Below are 19,974 nucleotides of genomic sequence, written 5' to 3' on the forward strand. Positions count from 1 at the left end.
ATCAGGACAACCTTATGGGGATTCGTTGGTCAAGTATCCAATCGCCTACAGAAACCTTGAGTTGGAAGGGACCTCAAAGGTCCTCTACTCCAAGCCTGCTACCACATAGGCAGGAATGCAGAAACTTAACCCACCGGCACACAGCAACCTCAATCGACTACCTAGAGCTCCAGCACCCTAAGGAAGCCCACCTGACGCTTAATAATAATAATAATAATATTTTTTTATTTGTATCCCGCCCTCCCCGGCCAAAGCCAGGCTCACAGCGGCTAACAACAATTAAAAATAGCACAGTGTACATAAAATCACACACTCAATTAATTAAAATATGTTCTAAAATCAATTCAGAATCAAATTAATGGCAACCATTGGGAAATGGCGAATTAATGGCAACCAATCTATGAGGATTACAGAAGGAGAGAGAGGGTCAGACTGTGCCTCCAACAGAACAACTGGCGGAACAACTCTTGCAGGCCCTACGGAAAGATGTCAAGTCCCGCAGGGCCCTAGTCTCTTATGACAGAGCGTTCCACCAGATCGGGGCCACAGCCGAAAAAGCCCTGCCTCTGGTCGAGGCCAGCCTAACCTCCCTGTCGCCCAGGATCTCCAATATGTTTTTATTTTAAGACCGTAAGGTCCTCCGTGGGACATATCAGGAGAGGCGGTCCTGTAGGTACAAGGGTCCTAGGCTTAATCTGAATTCTCCCCCCCCCCCAAAAAAAAATCTGGCCCAAGCAATACCAGGCAAACAGATTTGGCTGTGTTTTCTTAGTGCCAAGCTTGGTGTTGTAATGCTACCTGCTTTTCAGGTGTCACCTGGCTGGCGTACAGGCTGCATCGCTCTCTGAAGTCATGATATAATGTCTTATTTTAAAAGCTTTCTCCCGGTGTGTTGCACCTATGCTCCACCAGGGGGTGATGTCTCTCCAAAAGAAAGCTGCAATCTTCGCCCCCCAGTCCCTGTGGGATGGCCAAAGCGCTGCAAGAGAAAGGAGTTAGGTTAAGTGAGGCCCTTGGCTTGGCTAATGTGTTATGCGTCAGTGTTTGTAGGCACACCCAGTCTCAGAAGATATTACCCATCTCTGAATCATGTGGGCTGTCCAGGCAAGAGGGCTTAGGGAAATGACCTTAAAGTGGGAGTGTCAAGGCAGACCGGGCAGAGGCAGCAACATTGCCTTAGATAATAATAATAATAATAATAATAATAATAATAATAATAATAATAATAATAAATAGACATCAGTCATTAAAAATGTCCCTAAACAGGGCTGCCTTCAGATGTCTTCTGAAAGTTAGATGGTTGTTTATTTCCTTGACATCTAGTGGGAGGGCGCCACCACCGAGAAGGCCCTCTGCCTGGTTCCCTGCAACCTCACTTCTCGCAGTGAGGGAACCGCCAGAGGGCCCTCGGTGCTGGACCTAAGTGTCTGTTCTGAATGATGGGGTGGAGACGCTCCTTCAGGTATACTGGGCTGAGGCCGTTTAGGGCTTTAAAGGTCTGTACCAACACTTTGAATTGTGCTCAGAAACGTGCTGGGAGCCAATGTAGGTCTTTCAGGACCGGTGTTATGTGGTCTCGGCGCCCCAGTCTAGCTGCTGCATTCTGGATTACTTGCAGTTTCCAAGTCACCTTCAAAGATAGTAGCCCCACGTGGAGCGTATTGCAGTAATCCAAGTGGGAGATAACCAGAGCATGCACCGCTCTGGCGAGACAGCCTGCGGGCAGGTAGGGTCTCAGCCTGTGTACCAGATGGAGCTGGTAGACAGCTGCCCTGGGCACAGAATATCTTTTCCCTTCGTATATATAAGAGAGGATGCATGACAGTGTGTTGGGGGTGGCGCTCCTGGCAGGTGAAAGTTGCCTATGGCTTACTTCCATAAAGCAGTGTGCATGCTTAACAAGCAAGCCAGGTAGACTTTCATAGGGTTGTTGGGCAGAAAGGTTGCTGAGAGTTGTGCTTTTTCATTTTTGCCAAAGCTGTTGAGCTTCTTTAGCAAAATCAGCAAAAAAATTGACATTTTTGAGCTGCTTTAATGGCTCCCAAACAGCCACTGATGCCAGCTGCAGTATTCTAGATATATATTGTATATGTCCTACATTAGCAGTGTTTTTTTAAAAGAAGGGGTACTCAGGGGTACGCAGTACGTTTGTTGTTTAAAAAGCGTGGCACTTACTGTTAACAACTTCACTGTGAGTACCAGCTGTCTTGCCGACATGCAATGAACAATGGTTGAGAAAGTGATTAATGAATCCTCAATCATAATAATATTTCTCTCCTAACTGGGTGTTGTCGGGAAGGCATCGCTGGCCCATGGTGGCAGAGAGAGCTCGTCTTGCTGCCCCCGCCAGCCCCACTTCCCAGAATGCCTTGGGAGCGAGGAGACATGGCTCGCTGTGTTGCTCCAAAAGCAATTCCAGAAAGCGTAGCTGGTGGGAAGCTCTGGAGAGAGAGCTTTGTTCCACTGCGGGGATTTTTTTTCTCTTCAAAGTTAAAATAGCAAGCAAAAAAACAGTGTGTTGGGGGGGGGGGAGAGCCGGAATCCTCAGGCCACCTTATAAGGTTAAGGCAATTGCACCACCACCAGAACATTTGAAATTGTTTTTTCTTCTCCCCGTTGTAAGAATTTTAAGGTCTTAGATATATAATAAATGTTCATAAATGTACAAGGCAAACACCTACATAAATATATAAACCACGTCTGAAACAGTACAGGAAGACAGTCCTGAAACCATTTTGACTCCAAAGCTGATCAAGTGTTTCTCTGCAAGGAGGGAGGGAGGTGAAAGAAACCTTCCCATTTTCTCAGGGATTAAGTGATTACCATCTCAAAGGGCGGACCAGACTACCAGGAAAGGCAATCAGAGAGGCATTACGGTATCAGATAACCTGGCAGACAGGAAAAACAACAACATTCAAATGTCTGTTGTAGACCGCCTCTTCTGTGATGTATGTATGATGTATGGAGGGGTGGTCTTGAGCTCCAGGGCAGGGAATTTCAAAATGGATACCGTATATAAGGGCAAGCACACCTTTGTTCTGGGTCCTCCTCCTTCCTCCTGCCTGTCAGGGAGCACCCTGTTGCAACAGTTCAATAAAGATCAGGCTTACTAGCTGCTTTGCTTCTCAATATTCTCTGGTTGGCCTCTGTTATTTCTCCTACCGATGGAGAACCTACAAAGGACTCTATAAGGGCAGATTTTTACAACACTCCCACCCCCCACGATGGTGAAAAAAATGAAAATTTCAACACCACTCTAGTATTCATTTACCAGAAGTTAGTTCTCCTACTCTGATCCTGGCAACCACAGGCCGGATGTTTGTTTTGTTTTTATTGGGTTTCCCTTGCTCAGTGACGCAATGTGTGGAGAGGGTTTGGCCATGCAGTCAGAGTCATAAAACTCCCAGAAGAAATAAGCTCAGAGCAGGAAGGTCTCTCCCTCGAGAAGGTATTGTTTACCAGAAGGCTGCTTTTAATGCTTGCGAAAGAGCTTTGCAAATCCCCACGTCTCACGTAGGACCAAGATAAAGACAGTGCTTGGAACGAACTAGTTCAGAAATCTCCGAACTGTGCCGGAAAGCAGTCCTTATAACTGAGAGCCAATGCGGTAGATTGGTTAGATCTCTCACTAGGACCTGCGATACAAGGGTTCAAATCCCTACTCGGTTATGAAGCTCTCTGGGTGACCTTGGGTCAGACGCTGCCTCTCAGCCTACCCTACAGGGTTGTTTGGGAGATTAAATGAGGAAGACCACCGACACCGCCTTGAGCTCCTTCGAGCTTGGTTCCTTTTTAAAACAAACTTGATTCCTGCATTGCAGGGGGTTGAACTAGATGAGCCCTGGGGTCCCTTCCATGATTCTATTCTATTATTCTATTCTATCCACCAGGGTCCAAAATGCCTGCTTGCAATATGGGCATGTTTGTATGACTGAAATTTGATGGGTCGGGGAAAGCAACTCTGCAAAGGCAAGAGATAACTAATTGGGTTGTTTTGCTTTCGAGTCCCATGCATCTCATATTATGATAATTAATGTACCCTTTCATGTTCTGGCAAGGCCTAGAGTTTATCCAGTTCTCCAGCTCGACACAATTTGTTATGCTCTCTCGATGAGGGTTCTTTGTGTGTGTGTTTGCATGCATGTGCCAAGTACATGGTGTTACTTGAGATGTTTCGTTCCCTTGATGTTTACCAAACTTACTGATTAAAAAAAAGGCAGCTGCAAAACCAAGAGGGGAACCCTGAAGCTCTTCTTAGCAAGAGAAGTCATAGAATCATAGGGTTGGAAGATCGTCATTCTAACCCAACCCCCTGCAATGCAGGAATCTTTTGCCCCAAGGTGGGGCTTGAACCCATAGCCCTTGAGATTAAGAGTCTCATGCTCTACCAACTAATAAGCTATCCCACTTGACATTAATGAGGAAGGGGAGAAACTTGGGGGCTCGTGGGCGAGATCTGCCCTGGTGGGGTGAGCATCAGGTCACGTTGGCTTCAAAACACCCACCCACCCCTTATCTATTTAGAGATTTTCATCCCTCATTTCAGGAAAAAACCGGGAAGGGCTTTAGCTTAATAGAAGAGCATTTGAAATGCATGTGGGAGGTCCCTGTTTCAATCTCTGGCACCTCCAGGTAAGCCTGGGAGAGAAACCTCCGCCCCCCCCCCATCTGAAACCCCGGAGAGCAGCTGCCAGTCAGAGTGCACTGTACTGAGCTGCATGGACCAGTGACATGAATGTGAACACACAATGCATTTAAAGCACATTATTTCCACCTAAGAACCCTGGGAACTGTAGTTTGTTAAGGGCACTGGGAACTGCATCTGTGTGAGGGGTGAACTACAATTCCCAGGTTTCTTTGCAGAGCCAATGGTCTGACTGCACATGCACCATATATTCATAGCACATTATTTCCCCCTAAGAGCCCAGGTTTATTTGGGGGGGGGGGAAGGTTGTGTTTTAAATGCATGCAGCCTCAGCATAAGCTTCCTATGTTGCTAAATGCAACTGTATAAAATTCAGTCAATCGATTGAGATGGAACACAGTGCAAATACTAGCACAATCTTCTATGGTGTTGTTGATGATGAGCCCAGGACATCTAACAAAAGAGAGAGAGAAAGGCAGCATTAAAACCACAATACAAAATATCACTTGTGGGCCTGTGTGCAGTGAAGCAGCAGGAGGAAGCAGGAAATCAACAGAGGAGAGAAGCCTGTTATTTGGGGTGAAATTAGGTCTCAGGTGTGATACAACAGAACAGCTGGCACTGAATGTGACTCCCTTCCTCTCAAGCGTCCCAAAAACCTGCTGGAACAAAGAGGACTTAACTTGGTGTTGCCTGAACAAATAAAAGGTATCAGTAATATTTTTTAAAGTAAAAAAGCACAGCAAGAGCAGAAGATTAAAAACAGCATACTGTAAAAGCAGTTCCTGGCAGCAAAAAGATAAGGGCAGTAAGTCCCAGGCAAACGTCCCAGGAGAAAATGTTCCACAACTGGCCCTCAAACCTGCCTTGCCTTGGTCTGCAAAAGCAGCTCCTCCTTCAAAGGCGAACTTGACACCCAGGCTGACTGATGTGGAGGAGGTATTCCTGCATTGCAGGGGGTTGAACTAGATGACCCTTTGGGGTCCCTTCCAACGCTATTTGTTTTCTGATTCTATGATTCGCAGAAGAGGAAGCACTGGCATTTTGAACTGCACCTTAAAATAAGATGTCCATGTGTTCTGTTTTTTCAGAGGATAGTCCCAGAATCCTGGGAACTGCAGTTTTAGGGTGCCCGAAAGTATAGCTCTGGGAGGGGTAAACTACAACTCCCAGGATTCCTTGGGAGAAGCCAACAGCATGCTGAGGATGTCACCGTTTTTTCAGTACTGTACAGTAGTCTTTCCTAATGAGTCCAAGCCCACGTTCACACAATGCACTTAAAGTGTATGGTGCTCCGGCGGGGGGGGGGGGGAGAGAATCCTGGGAACTGTAGTTCACCCCACCGTTCTGAGCACCTTTAACGAACCACATTTCCCAGGAGTCTTTGGGGGGAGCCTAGTTCATTTCATTTATACTTTTTTGTAGCAGAAGCTGCAGTCGTGGTTTCCTTCCCAATCGTGTGCCTCCGCCTGGAGTTGCGCGTAAACGGCGTTTCTCCTATTGTTCGCTCGGAAAAGGCGAGGAGGGCAGACGCCGCAGCCCAGCCCAGCCCAGCTCGTGTGTTTCACCCCGATTAGCTCATCCGACCCTCCTCTCCGCCCCGTTTTGGGGATGGAGGCGTCACCTGAGCTGACGTAGCCAGGCTGGCTGACCCTATATAAGGCACCGCAGCGGCAGTTCCAGCCTTTAAATCCATATACGCCTCTGTGTTTTTTTGTGGACGTGGAGTGTGCTCCCAATATCTCCTTTTCAAATGGGCTCCGTCGCCTAGCGTTTACCCCCCTGAGCCAGGTCACTTGTGGTCTGAAGCCGCTGGGAGTTTGCTGAGCGCAGCGTTAAGTCTTAAAGGTAAAAACCATTTTCCCTCTCTCTTCCTTTCTTTCTCTGGCCGCCATGTAGCAATGCTCTTCTCGCTGGAAGATCTGTGAGCTTCCGCTGTTTTAATTTTTTTTAAAGCATATTCATCTTGGGGCATGAACGTTGCGCGTGATTGCGTGGATTTAAATTGCTTGCATGCTGTTTTTATTTATCCCCACCCCCGACAATTCAGTCTGCTGAAGCTTGGGGGGGTGGGCGGGAGACTTCAGAGGGAAGCTTCGCTGGCTTACCTTTGGGGTTTTTATAAATTTATTTTTATTTGAAAGCTAGTAACGCTCCTGCTTAAGGGCCATCTGATTTTAAATCCTCTGACAAGTGAAAGTTGGGGTAGGAGGGGGAAGCTAAGGTTTGTAATTTGGGTAAGCACGCTTGCTAGAGAGGCTCGCTTCGAAATACACAGCGACTCAGAAAATCCCAGTGAGGTCAATGCGACTTGCTCGCGTGCAAGCGGCGCTTAATTAGGTTTGCAACAGAAGCTCTTATTGGAGGCGGCGGCGAGACGTAGTTCCGAGCAGGACACAGCTGTAAAAGTGCTGGAGAAGTTGTGAAATTCGAAAACGCCGATCTGTGTTGGCTAAAGCCAGCGCCTCGGGTTATGGCGGCTTGCTCGCCTGCTGCGGGGGGGGGGGGCGGAGGGGGAGACCTTTGCTCTATAGCTCCTGCCAACTTTTAAAATGTGTTGATGTACTGAAAAGTGGGAGGAATGTGCATATTTCGATCGTTCAAATCGCAGGATTGTTTTGGTAAACCGTAAGGGCGTGATTGTTTACTTCGTTGTTTACAAAAAGAGTGAACGTTCTACCCTCCTTTTGATGAACGTTCTCTCTTGATAAACGTTCCATTCCCGGGTCTCAACGTTCCATTCGGGTCTCCGCCCTTTCTCGCGGCCTGCCGACCACCGCCTTATCCAGAGGTGAGGGGGGGGGGGGCAGCGTTGACTGGAAACCTTTTCATTTTATTACCTGTAACCCACTTGCCACCACTCGGGCGGTAGTTTTCTTTTCTTTGCGTTTTCTCTTCCGCTGGTGGAACTTAATATTTATTCCTCCGCTCCTTTCCAATCCGCTGCCTTTCGCTGGCTGACCATATTGGCTGAGAGCAAACACTCGGGGCACCCACGCCAAAGTTCGGCTCATTGTTCGAGCTTTTGCATAATTTCTTTCTACATCTGCCCCGTTCCCCCAGCTTCCCCCTCCAACCCCCGAAGTGCTGTTTCAGCACGCAAAAGCGGCACGCGACCTGCTTGTGTCTTTCCGACTGCAAAGGCTGGGGGTTGAGGAAGGAGGTTTCTGTATGTGTAGGTTGCAGAGGCAGCAGCAAGCCAGTTTAGTCCGGATTTTGGCTGCATGGCTGTGGAAGACTTCCCCCACCCGCTAAACGCGCGCGCACACACGATATGAGAACATTCTGTAGAAAGGCACAAAGGGAGGGGGGGATCTGTCCACCCACACTCCTGAGACAATTGAATTTGGTGTTCAGGTCCCTCTCCCCCGCAACAAAAACTCAGTTACAGTGAGATGGGGGAAAGAGTTTAGCGTGTGATTGTGTCTCAGGTTCATTTTGTAGCCCAGAATCTATCTTTCCACTTGAAAGGAACTGGGAATGCGCGAGTCTATTTCGACAAAAGAGAAGGGGGGGGGGAGAGAGAGAGAGTCTCTGTGTGTGTGTGTGTGTGTGTGTGAGAGAGAGAGAGAGAGAGAGAGAGAGAGAACTGGTATAAACCAGATCTCTGATTTCCTGTTGGTGGTTTTGACTCATTTAATGCCATGTGTCCTCTGCTCTTTACCAAAACAAAAGACTAATAATGTTCCATGTTAGTCTCTTGCTTTGAAGTCTCTTGGCTGGTTGATGGTGTGGTAACATGCAAAAAAAAACCTTTAAAAGTGGGGTGTGTGTGTGTGTGTTTTTTCAAAGTAAAGGAGATTTCTACTCTTGCAGAGAATGGCTTTTGTTGGTGCATGTAAGGGCTCGAGAAGTTTTGCTTATTCAAATCAAAGTTTGGGACCACAGAACTCAGTGGGGCTTCTTAATGGCGAAGGTCAAAGGGACAGACTTGACCCCTTGCCCAAACGGTGCACCCCCTTTTTAACTTTTTCAGTTTGTTGGTGTGTTCTACATATTTTTTTTTACTCTGCTTTCAAGTTTGACTGTTTACAAAACAATAGAAACCTCATATCTATTTAATTGATAAAATCCGCAATGCAGAGAAACATTGCTCTCTACAAGTGAGGGAATAATGCTGTTTTAGTCATAGGGAAAAAGTAAAGCCCTGCATTTGGAAGGGGGGGACTAAACGGGTACCAAAGCAACCCAAAATAAAAATTTTAATCTTACTATCTGCCTGTCCACAGGGAACATCTTAGTCTGTTTTGTGTGAGTCCTCCATGTAGAAAAAAACTTTGGCTAGGGCTGTTGAAAATTGTAGTCCAGGCTAACTGGACCAGTGGTCAGGGATGATGGGAGTTGTAGTCCCAAAACATCTGGAGGGCTGAGTTTGCCTATGCCTGTTGTAGTCCAACAAGGTTGGGAAAGGGGTTCTAATGAGTGAAATTATATAGAAACTAGTTGACCCTCCCACACGTTGCTGTGCTTGACTCAGGGTCCTTGTTTCCCAGGAAAGGGGGAGGATGTGTCCATTTTCCCTGGACTATGTGTTTTTTCCTCCCCCCCCCACCCGTGGTTGTGTCTCATCCCTGTGATTACTCCCATCCTGTAGTGACCCATGAGGTATCCCGTCCCCCCCACCCAGGGCTCCACTCGGGATAGTATTTAAAGGGCTGTAGAGTTGAGGCCTACTCTGTAAAGTGGAGCCAAGGCCTAGTCTGTGGGCTGTAAAGTAGAGCCAAGGCCTAGTGTGTAGGCTGTAAATTAGAGCTGAGGCCTAGTCTGTGGGCTGTAAAGTAGATGCGAGGCCTAGTCTGTCGGCCTTGGCTTGGGCTAGTATTTAAATGTGAGCCGAAGCCTCCGCCCTGTATCTCCATTATTTGGCCCCGGCCTGACTCTGGGTTGTCTGGTAATGGCCGCCTTGGTGGTTTCAGTTACTCAGTTGATGACATCATTATTTGGCGCTGCCCTCCAGAGCTTTTGCTGGTGACAGTGTGCGATCTGCCTTTCTATTGGATGCTGCTGGAGTCTTAAGAGTTTCTGCTGGTGATGTCTAATTTGCGTGCCACTTTTTTGTATTTAATCATTATTTTAGGTATGAAAGGTGTGCTTTTCTGGAAAAAAATTTATGCCAGATCCCTCCCTGATGGGCAAGGTACACTTTGTCCTAATTTGTTGCATTTCGGTTCAGCAGTTATGGAGGAAGGGTGTTACATCTGCACGCGCAGTGGGAACATTTATATATAGAGAGATATATTACATTCTAGCACTAGCACATTTTCTTTTGTCATATTTACATTATAGGCTTCCAGAAGAATAATGTCACATCAACACTAGAAAGCACATGGCTTCTCCCCAAAGATTGCTGGGAACTGTAGTTCTCCCCACAGAGCTACTGTACAATTTTCCGCACTCCCAGGATTCTTTGGGGGGAGCCATGTGGTTTAAATGTGTAGTGTGGCTGAGCCCCCACTTTCTTCACTAAATGCAAACTGGTACATCAAGAGGCGGCATGGGGTATTACTACAAAAACCCTACCATGACCACATCCTTGAGTTAGGTTCAGGGCCTGAGCTTGAACCCAAGCTTGAAATGTTGAAATGTTTTTTATTTGTACCAGATTTCACTTCAACGTCTCAATGTTTGAGAGAGAACTACGATGCAAGCCAGCCAAGATTACCAAACTGGAGTGCCGTTTTCTCTTTTGTTCACAGCAAGCTAATTTTTCTCCTGAGTTGCCCAATGCGTTTTGACCATTCCTGTTAGATAGTCCAGACCTGATGAAATACTGGTAGCTCCTGCCTCTTGTATTTAGCCAAATACTAAATAAAGACAAAAGTGTCAGATTAATTCTAAACCCAAAATATTGGTTGGCAGATTCAAATTGTCATGTAAAATTCATCCCTACTGCTTCTTGGTCTTGTTCCATCTTCCGCCATGTTATTTGCACTTTGTGGCTGATCTTTCCTTCTGCTTGCTTCTCGACGCAGGCAAGAAACGTGGACAAATTATTATTATTTATTGAATATGTATACTGCCATGTACCCGGGGGTCTCGGGGTGGTTCACAGAATAGAATCAAGATAGAAAACCACAAGATACCGAATAGCAATAAAACAACAGACCCAATAGAGGAGGGTTTGGTAACAGGCACAGATGCAGAACCAGGCCGAACTGACAACTGTTTCTTCCCTCACAGAAGCTGCATTACAGGCAACTTGCTTCTTCCCCCAGCAGTTGGCTGTTGTGAGCCTGCCTGCTTTGGGAGGCTTGGCTGTGCCAAGTGTTCTGGAGTTTTGCTTAGGTCTCTCCCACGTGCCATCTCCAACAATGCTTGCAGATTTGTGGTGGAATGTGCTGCCGCAGCATGAAACCTCTGGCAAGCACTCCTGAAAAGGCTGCTCAAAGAGGTTCTTGTGTAACAAACCAACTTCGAGAAAACTGCCACGCAGAACTGGAGGCAGGGACTTTCTCATGCACTATCTCTTCTCTCTCTCTCTCTCTCTCTCTGGTGGTTGCTCATAGTAGAGTAAGATTGTCTTCCATAAACACGGTTTTAACAATGAGTCCGTAAGTGACTGTGGAGGCCAATTCTGGATCCACACATCCTTCCACAGTGGGGACATTGGTTTCTGGGAGGGAGTTGACCACGGTGTGGGTTTGCCAAGCGTGCCTTCCTTTTAGCATGTTTCTTCCTTGCGTCCTGAGATCAAGTTTCTTCAAAGCCCATGACACCTTTGGTAAAGACTGTCCTCCAACTGGAGCGCTCGCAGGCCAGTGTTTCCCAGTTGTCAGTGTTTCTACTACATTTTTTTAGATTTGCCTTGAGACAGTCTTTAAGCCTCTTTTGTTGACCACCAGCATTACGCTTTCCATTTTTAAGTTCAGAATAGAGCAGTAGCTTTGGAAGACGATAATCAGGCATCCGCACAACATGACCAGTCCAACAAAGTTGATGTTGAAGAATCATTGCTTCAATACTGGTGATCTTTACTTCTTCCAGTACACTGGAATTAGTTCGCCTGTCTTCCCAAGTGATGTGTAAATTTTTTTGGAGACACCGTTGATGGAATCTTTCGAGGAGTTGGAGATGCCGTTTATAAGTGGTCCATGTTTCACAAGCATATAGTAAGCTTGGTAGTACAATACGTTTGTAAACAAGCATTTTGGTTTCCCTGCAAATGTCCCAGTCCTCAAACACTCTGCACTTCAATCGGGAGAAAGCCACACTCGCAGAGCTCGGGCGATGCTGGATTTCGGCAGCAGTGTTGACCCTTGTGGAAAGGTAACTGCCTATGTAGGAGAAGTGATCAATCACTCCCTGAGCAGCCTGAAACGAATATTGTCATGCCCTCCTCTGTGCCGTGTTTCTGATTCAGGTGCAAACTTAACCCACACTCCTCCAGCCACTTAGCAATGCTGGGATGTGAAATCTGTGAACGCTCCAGATTTTGTTGAGCGCCCACTCTCCCATCAGTCCAAGCCAGCGTGGTTAGGGATGATGGGAGTTGTAGTCTAGCTGCAAGCAGACAACCACAGGTGCTTGGTCCCCACCTGGCTCACATGGTTTGGGCAGACATCTTCTTTCATCTTGAGGAGAACTCACACAGGTGGTCTTTGCATGGTGTGTGTTTGTGTGGCTATAGCCACGGATGCCTTTTGAAAAGCATGGAAGTGAACCTTGCCCTTTAAAGCGGCCTGTACTGGCCTGGGACTGAGGGGACTTGTAACCCCAAAAACGCAGAGGGCACCAGGTTGGGTGGCATCTGTCTGTCTCGGGAGGCAACAGAGGAGTATGCCTTTGGGGTTGAGCGCAAGCTGTTGGACGGTTGCAGTGCCTGCTGTTGCTGTAGAGACTGATAGGGGAGAGACATGTTTTGTTGCAGCTGGGGCAGAGGAAGGCGTCCGGTTGTGCTGCTGCAGATGCACCGTGGCCTTTTTCTTCCCTGCGCTCTTCTTTCTGCACTAGGTTAGGGTCTTGCTTTATTATGGCTGCTTCCCGCACCCTGACAACAGGCTCTTGTTTTGTCTCCCAGGGTTTACAACTTGCACAAGAACGAAGACAAAGAAACATGGCAGCAATCCCGTCAAGCGGCTCGCTTGTGGCAACCCATGACTACTACCGAAGTAAGAACGGGGAAGGGGTGCGAGTTGCGCAAAGAAGGGTCCAGAGTGAATCTCCAGGACCTTTGGTTGTGGGGCTGGGAAATACTTGTGCTTCATGCCTCGTAAGAGTCAGTGCTGTAGGTCTAGATCAGGGTTTCCCAAACTCGAGTCTCCAGCTGTTATTTTTTTTGCTACAACTCACATCCCTAGCTAGCAGGACCAGTGGTCAGGGATGATGGGAATTGTAGTCCAAAAGCAGCCGGACTACTCAAATGCAAGGTTCAGCAAACCTTTTCAGCAGGGGGCCGCTCCACTGTCCCTCAGACCTTGTAGGGGGCCGGACTATATTTTTTTGTGTGGGGTGAATGAATTTCTGTGCCCCACAAATAGCTCAGAGATGCATTTTAAATAAAAGGACACATTCTACTCATGTAAAAACACAACACGCTGATTCCCGGACCGTCTGTGGGCTGGATTTAGAAGGTGATTGGGCCAGATCTGGCCCCCGGGCTTTAGTTTGCCCACCAATGCTGTAATGGTTGGAGTGTTGAACTATGACCAGGGAGACCAGAGTTCGAATCCCCACTCAGCCATGAAGCTCCCTAGCAGACCTTGGACTAGTCACTGCTACTTAGCCTAACCTACCTCACAGGGTCGTTGTGAGGATGAAATGAGGAGGAGAACCATGTATGCCAGCCACTTTGAGCTCCTTAGGTGAAAAAAGTGATATATAAATGTAATTGGTGGTGGTGGTGGTGGTAATAATAATAATAATAATAAAGGTGGGGAATGAAGTAAAATTAAAGAAGACTAAAAAGAGGGGGAAATAATATGCACAAATAACACTTAATGATAACAGTAAATCACCATCAGTTCTTGCTTTTTGTAAATGACCTTTTTATCATGTTGGAATAATAATAATAATAATAATAATAATAATAATAATAATAATAATAGACCCCTGTTGGTAGGCTATTTCATTGCAAGACCATGATGCTGGCTCCTGGGTCTTTCTTAATAGCCCCACAGCATGTTCGGAGCCCAGCACCCAGAAATGTATAGGGGGTAGCTAGAAAATACTTTTCTTGCATTCACTACAATCATGCACAGATTGTAGGAGGGGGCAGACGTTCCTATGGCTGGAGCAGGGAAAAATCAGTGGTGGCCAAACTTGGCCCTCCAGCTGTTTGGGGACTACAATTCCCATCATCCCTGACCATTGGTCCTGTTAGCTAGGGATGATGGGAGTTGTAGTCCCAAAACAGCTGGAGGGCCAAGTTTGGCCATCACTGGAATAAATGGAGGGAGAAGAAGACATCTGCTTGCTGGCTTCTCCAAACCTCTCTGGCTGTCTTTTATTATGCTCGGCATCCACCTAGCCAGGGGCCTCGAGCTCACGGGTGCCGCTTCTCAATCCCAATACCCTCCTGGCATTTTATTACCTTCAAGGGAACCTTCCTAAACGTTAGTGCAGAGGAAAGGCGCTGCATTGAAGCCGAGCCCCCATCAAAGGTCAGCTCCAACGGTTCTGCTAAACAAAGCCTGTGTTTGTTGGGGCAGAAGGCTGAATGTCTTCCTTTGTCTCTCTCTGGGCTCCGAGCCCAGCGTGCTCATCTAAAAGTGTAGCAGGGCTGGTGCTGCAGGAGAAACCAGTAAGGGAAAGTGGGCTCCTTGGAGAGGTGGGGTCCCGTCTCTGCTCCACTTCTGAGAACCGCAGTTCTTTAGCCAGCTAGCGTTTTGAGAGCAGCCGCTGTTTGGTTGTGCAAGCCAAATGCTCCGCAAGGCTCTGGACTTGCTATTTGTCGGCAGGAAGTGCTCCAAAAAGAGTTTCCCGTTGCTTTGACCATTGCTTCCAGTGGAAGTCCGCTCCATATTTTCAATGCAGATTAAAAGCTCACAGCTCCTCTCAAAGAATCCTGGGAGCTGCAGTTTAAACCTCGCAGAACTACAATTCCCAGCACCCTCATGAAGCAGCTGTGACGTGGATATTCACGCCGTGCAGGTTAGGAGGAGGACTGGGCAATATACCATCCCAAAACAAGTCCATATTGTGATATCTGTTTCGTAATTTTTGACCTGGCGATATATTGCAATGCGTGTGTCTGTGCTACGCAAAAATCGCAAGTGTGGGAAAAGCTGTGAAGCCAGACAATCCTTCTACAGTATGTAGCTCCGTCCTTATTTCGGACACCGTGGTATATTGGTATGTCACGAAGTTCAGTTGGCAATATATCACGATGTTGGAAACCCAGATATGGCCCGGCCCTAGTTGGAAGCATGGGGAGAGCTCCCCTGCGGTTTGCGTTATTCCTGCACTGCAGCAGGAACTGTGGTGCATGGTGATCTAATGGGGCAAAACATGTCTTGTCTTGCAGGGCGTCTGGGTTCCACTTCCAGCAACAGCTCCTGTGGAAGTGCAGAGTATGGGGAAGTCATCCCTCACCATCCAGGTCAGTATCTTTGCTTCTAACGGTGACACCTTTGCTGGGGACAGATTCGTTTTAGGATCCATATTTCGTTTCTCTGGAGTGCTGGCTCGGACCGCAATGCCTTGCTCTTTGGCCTCTGCTCTTGACAGGTGTGGGAGCAAAGGCAGTTTTAGGGCAGTGCCCTCAATTCCCCCGGGTGCCCAGGTACCACTTGCCCAGCTTTGGGGAAAGGGGGTGGCAAGGTCCTAGAGTCCTTCCCCCCTCCTTCCTAAAGCCGGGCAAGCACTTGCTGGGCTTTGGGGGGACGAAGGTGGGCTCTAGGACCTTGCCAGAGCCCCGTACCTCCTTCCCAGCTTTGGGAAGGACTGGAGAGGGCAGCAATTTTTGGTCTCGCGCAGCAGGGCATCGTATCATCAGGGTCTGCCTTTGGTGGGAGTCCTGTGGCCAGGGGTGATGGAAGTTTTAATTCAGCAACATCTGAATGCATGGCTTCCTCATCCTTGCAGTAAGTTCAGGGCTCTTGTTAAGAGGATACCTTAAGGACCGCCTGAGCTCTTGTATCTCAGATCAGTCTCTGAGATCATCCGAAGCCCAGCTGGCTTCCACTACAAGCCAGGCATTTTGTGTCTCTATTCCCATTCCTGTGGAACACTCTTCCAGCAGAGATTCATAAGGCATCCTTGCTTTTGCTCCTGCTGAAGACTTTTTCATGCCCGTGGGCAAATGCTGCCATTTAAAACCTTTTGAGTAGCCAGCAATTTTAACGATTGCTTTCTTTCTGGTTTTATATTTATGCTTTTATAAAATATTATTTTAACTTTTATTAAATTTGTATGCTGCCCTTTATCCAAAGATTACGGGGTGGTTCACAACATAAAAATACAAAATGAAAACACAAAATGCATAATAAAACAATCCAATAGCCACCCTCCTACAGACACATTTAAAAGACCATAGAATATTAACTGTGCCTAATGCCTGGTTGAAGAGAAACAGTTTTTGCCCGTTGCCTAAAGATATGTAACAAAGGCACCAGGCAAGCCTCCCTGGGGAGAGCGTTCCACAAAAGTGGAGCCACCACTGAAAAGGCCCTGTTCTCGTGTCGCCACCCTCTGGGCCTTTTGCGGAGGAGGCACACAGAGAAGGCCCTCAGGTGATGATCACGGGGTCCAGGTTTGTTCATATGGAGAGAGGCGGTCCTTGAGGTATTACAGTCCTGAGCTGTTTAAGACTTATCGGTCATAACCAGTACTTTGAGTTGGGCCCAGAAATTAATTGGCAGCCAGTGCAGTCAGGCCAGGATTGATGAAATGTGCTCAAACCGTCTTGTTTCGGTGAGCAATCTGCCTGCCAAATTCTCCACCAGCTGGAGTTTCTGAACATCAAAGAGGAGCCGCCCCCATTTTCTGACTGCAACACTTGTATCCATTCTCATAGGTCTCCCCAAGTCTGACCCTGGGCACTGGTGGGCCAGCTTCTTCTTTGGAAAGACGACCCACCCAGTCATGACAACTGTGTCGGAATCCCCAGAGAAGTAAGTGAACTGAAATTGGAAATGGAATGCCGTGTGTGTTTGGATCTGAAGTGGGAATCCTGGAAAATCTCGAGGCAGTTGTGTAACCGGGATAGGAGATCTGGGAAGTGATGTTTTCTCTGCCCCACCGCTCTTCACTGATTCTGTAACTACGGTAGCTCAATCCTTGGTCTTCCTGACTATATACTTCCTAAATGGGTAGATTAATGTTTGAGTTGACTTTGGAAAATATTTAAGTGTTGCATTGTATTTCCAACATTGGCATATGCTTCCATATGGGGATGGGTGGAGAGTGCAATGTAAAAGATTTGCATCTGTTATAGAATCATAGAGTTGGCAGGGACCCCAGGGGTCATCTAGTCCAACCCCCTGTAATGCAGGAACCTCAACAAAAGCACTCATGAGAGATGACCATCCAAACTCTGCTTTTAATCCACACCTGCTTTTCTGCATCCAAATAGCTGGGCAAGGGGGAAGAATTGCGTGCAGCACAAGCTTCTAGTCCCCTGTGCAAGCCCATTTATTTATTTGTCTTATAAAAACTAATCCCCAAGCATAGTACTACAACAACAACAAAATGTGTAATACATACTAAAATTAAGCAAATGATAACAGTAATAAATCAAGCATAACAAAAGGCATACGCTCTTTGCACATTAAACTGACAGTAGCTAGTGGGGAGAGTTTATCCCTGGTCAGGCCAGCATAGGAATTTCTGGAGAGAGAGGATATTGGGTAAATTCAGATTTAGTGGGTTTGGGCTTCTGAGTAAGCACTGCTTAATTGGTAGAGAGTGAGACTCTTAATCTCAGGGTCGTGGGTTCGAGCCCCGCCTTGGACAAAGGATTCCTGCATTGTGGTCCCCTTCTGACTCTACAATTCTGTGATTCTCGAGTGACAGTGCTGCCGTTCTGACCCTTCAATCTCTCTCCCCTCCCTCCCCTTTGACCTTCCAGCTCAGGCACTTTCCAGGTGGCAAATGGCATGATCACATGTGGCCTGGCTCAGGACGTGATGAGGAAGCGCCACGCCAGCGAGCCCAGCAAACCGAACGCAGGCCCCACCGCATGAGGAGGCTGGATTCCCCCCTGGCCAGACGCTTCTGACTTGAACGCTAGGAGGCAGAGCCCATTTTCCATTCCCCTTCCCCGTAGAGTAGGGCAGGCTGCTTCGAGTACTCCTTAGACGTAGGTTTTTATAAAAGCAAGAAATGGCAACTAAAAAGGAAAAAAAAAGAGAAATCTTCTGTACCATCCTTTTCTACAACTTCCTTTCCTTTCTTTTTTTGGTGCTTCTTCTAACCCCTCCCTCCCCACCCAAGGAAGCCTTGTTAACACTTCATTCTTGTTTTGTACTCGTCTGATGGAAACTAATAAATCCTGAGCAGCCTTTTAAACCGCTTGCGTGTGGCTTTGTACTCTTATGAACAGGAGGCACAAGTTACTTGTTGCCCGAAGAGCTTTAATAATAATAAATAATTTATCTACTGTCCATCTTGACTGGGTTGCCCCAGTTGGGGGAATCTCCGTGCCACAGCCAGAAGCAGAGAAATGCTGCTGGCCGCTAGCTCCTTTCCCCAAGGGCGTATCCTCAGAGGTCCTGCGGGAGGAAAGAGCATCTCAGTTGCAGCCAACACAGCAGGGCAGGCTCAAGGGCTGCAGCCCTGAGCAAGTTGGGGGGAGCGCACAAGGGCCATCGGGACACTTGCACTGAGCAGCAGGAGCTGGAAGTGCCGCTTCAGTGCCTGCGGGTGGCCGTAGCTGCGCACTGCCAGCCATCGGGGGGGGGGGGGACACTCTCCCATGCCGCTGCGGGAGAGCGATCCCCAGAGAGGCTTGGGAGGGAAGCTGCACGCTCGCCAGCCTTATGGTTGGCGGGTGTGCAGGGAAAAGGGAGGACGCCGGCAAAGCCGTGCAGCTCCTCCACTTGGTGGGGCACCCCTGAGAGGCCGGCACCCTGGCGCAACGTACCACTAAGCCCTATGGGAGAGATGGCTCCGGTGCTGATTCTGCATGTGTGTGTGAAGAAGAAAGCCGTGCAAAGGGAAGTCCCGACAAAGGACATACCTCTCTGTCCTCCTGCACCCTTAACTACTCTAGTTAACAGTCCTCCTCCTTTTGTGGGCCCCCCAAGGACAGCCTCCAGGGTCCTGTGAAGGATGGCCTTGAGCATATCGCCACTGAACTTTGGCCTCATGATGCTGCAGAGATGAAGGGGAGCGGGTTAGAGGCTGCCTCCTCCCAGTCTCCCTTGCCCCCTTTTCCCTCCTGCCTCCTCTTCCCCATCACCCGGAGCTCCCACTGGAGTTCTGCCCCCCACCCAACCCCCACAACCCTGTCCATCCCAAGGACCCCACTCACCTTAGCTGGAGGAGGGCCTCCAGGGTCGGGGGGCGATCCAAGGGCCCCAAGATGTCCTGGAAGAGAACAGGGGAGGGAAGTCAGCTCTTTCCGGGGCTTCCGGAGGACGGCTCCGACCCCCAAGGCCAGGCTTGGCTTTCCTGGGGAATGGCAACCCCATGCCCTAAGCCGGCAGGGTCCTCCTCTCCGGGGGATGCACAAGCCCTTCGCCAAAGCCCCTCCCTCCCTGTGGGGGTCCCTCACACCCCTCCTCACTCACCAGAATGGCAAGTCCTAGTAGACGGGTGGGACACTCCAGGCCTTGGGGGCCAATCCTGGCCTCCTTCCCCCAGAACGTGGCTCCCCAGGGAAGGTGCGGCTCCAGCTGACAACTGCCCTCCTGCCCAGGCCCCTGCCCTGCTTCCTCTATCGGACTCCACAAAACGGGTTGGCTGCTGGGGGAGGTGGGGTTTCCAGCCACTGGCCCAGATGGACCTTTGGGTCGGATCCAGCCATCTGGAAGGGCTGCAGTAGGAAAGGGGGCAGGGAAAGCCTCTGGCCTCGTCCTGGCCCCCAGGGACACACAGCGCATCATGTGCGTTAAAAGTCGCTGGGGGGATGGAAGCAACCAGAGAAATGAAGAGAAGAAGGCAAGGTACTTACTCTTGAGTTGGGGGAATCTCCGTGCCACAGCCAGCAGCAGAGAAATGCTGCTGACCGCTAGCTCCTGAGCTTTCCCACTTTCCCTAAGGGCGTGTCCTCGGAGGTCCTGCGGGAGGAAAGAGCATCTCAGTTGCGGCCAACGCAGCAGGGCAGGGCAGGCTCAAGTGCAAATATCCGCCCAGCACCCGCAAATTACCATGGATAGTGCTGGGGTGGCCGTAGCTACGAACTGCCAGCCATTGGGGGGGGGGAACTCTCTCCCATGCCGCTGCGGGAG

The 19,974-nt window shown here is 48.6% G+C and overlaps 1 protein-coding gene across 2 annotated transcripts; it reads left to right on the top strand.

Annotated features, from left to right (window-relative positions):
- The first annotated feature begins 6,344 nt into the window (after positions 1-6,344).
- PPDPF (pancreatic progenitor cell differentiation and proliferation factor) lies at positions 6,345-18,091 on the top strand. 2 transcript variants are annotated; one of them, XM_088674732.1, is made up of 6 exons: positions 6,345-6,493; positions 10,826-11,086; positions 12,663-12,753; positions 15,108-15,182; positions 16,599-16,695; positions 17,652-18,091. In XM_088674732.1, exons 2-6 carry the CDS (start codon positions 10,979-10,981, stop codon positions 17,764-17,766), a joined length of 486 nt encoding a protein of 161 aa, XP_088530858.1. In that variant the 5' UTR covers positions 6,345-6,493; positions 10,826-10,978; the 3' UTR covers positions 17,767-18,091. The 2 variants fall into 2 exon arrangements, with proteins under 2 accessions (XP_088530858.1, XP_034979279.1); XM_035123388.3 differs by lacking the exon at positions 10,826-11,086.
- Positions 18,092-19,974: the final 1,883 nt, after the last annotated feature.

This window comes from Zootoca vivipara, chromosome 7 (genome assembly GCF_965207765.1).
Source record: "Zootoca vivipara chromosome 7, rZooViv2.hap1.1, whole genome shotgun sequence".
Taxonomy (NCBI): Eukaryota; Metazoa; Chordata; class Lepidosauria; order Squamata; family Lacertidae; genus Zootoca; species Zootoca vivipara.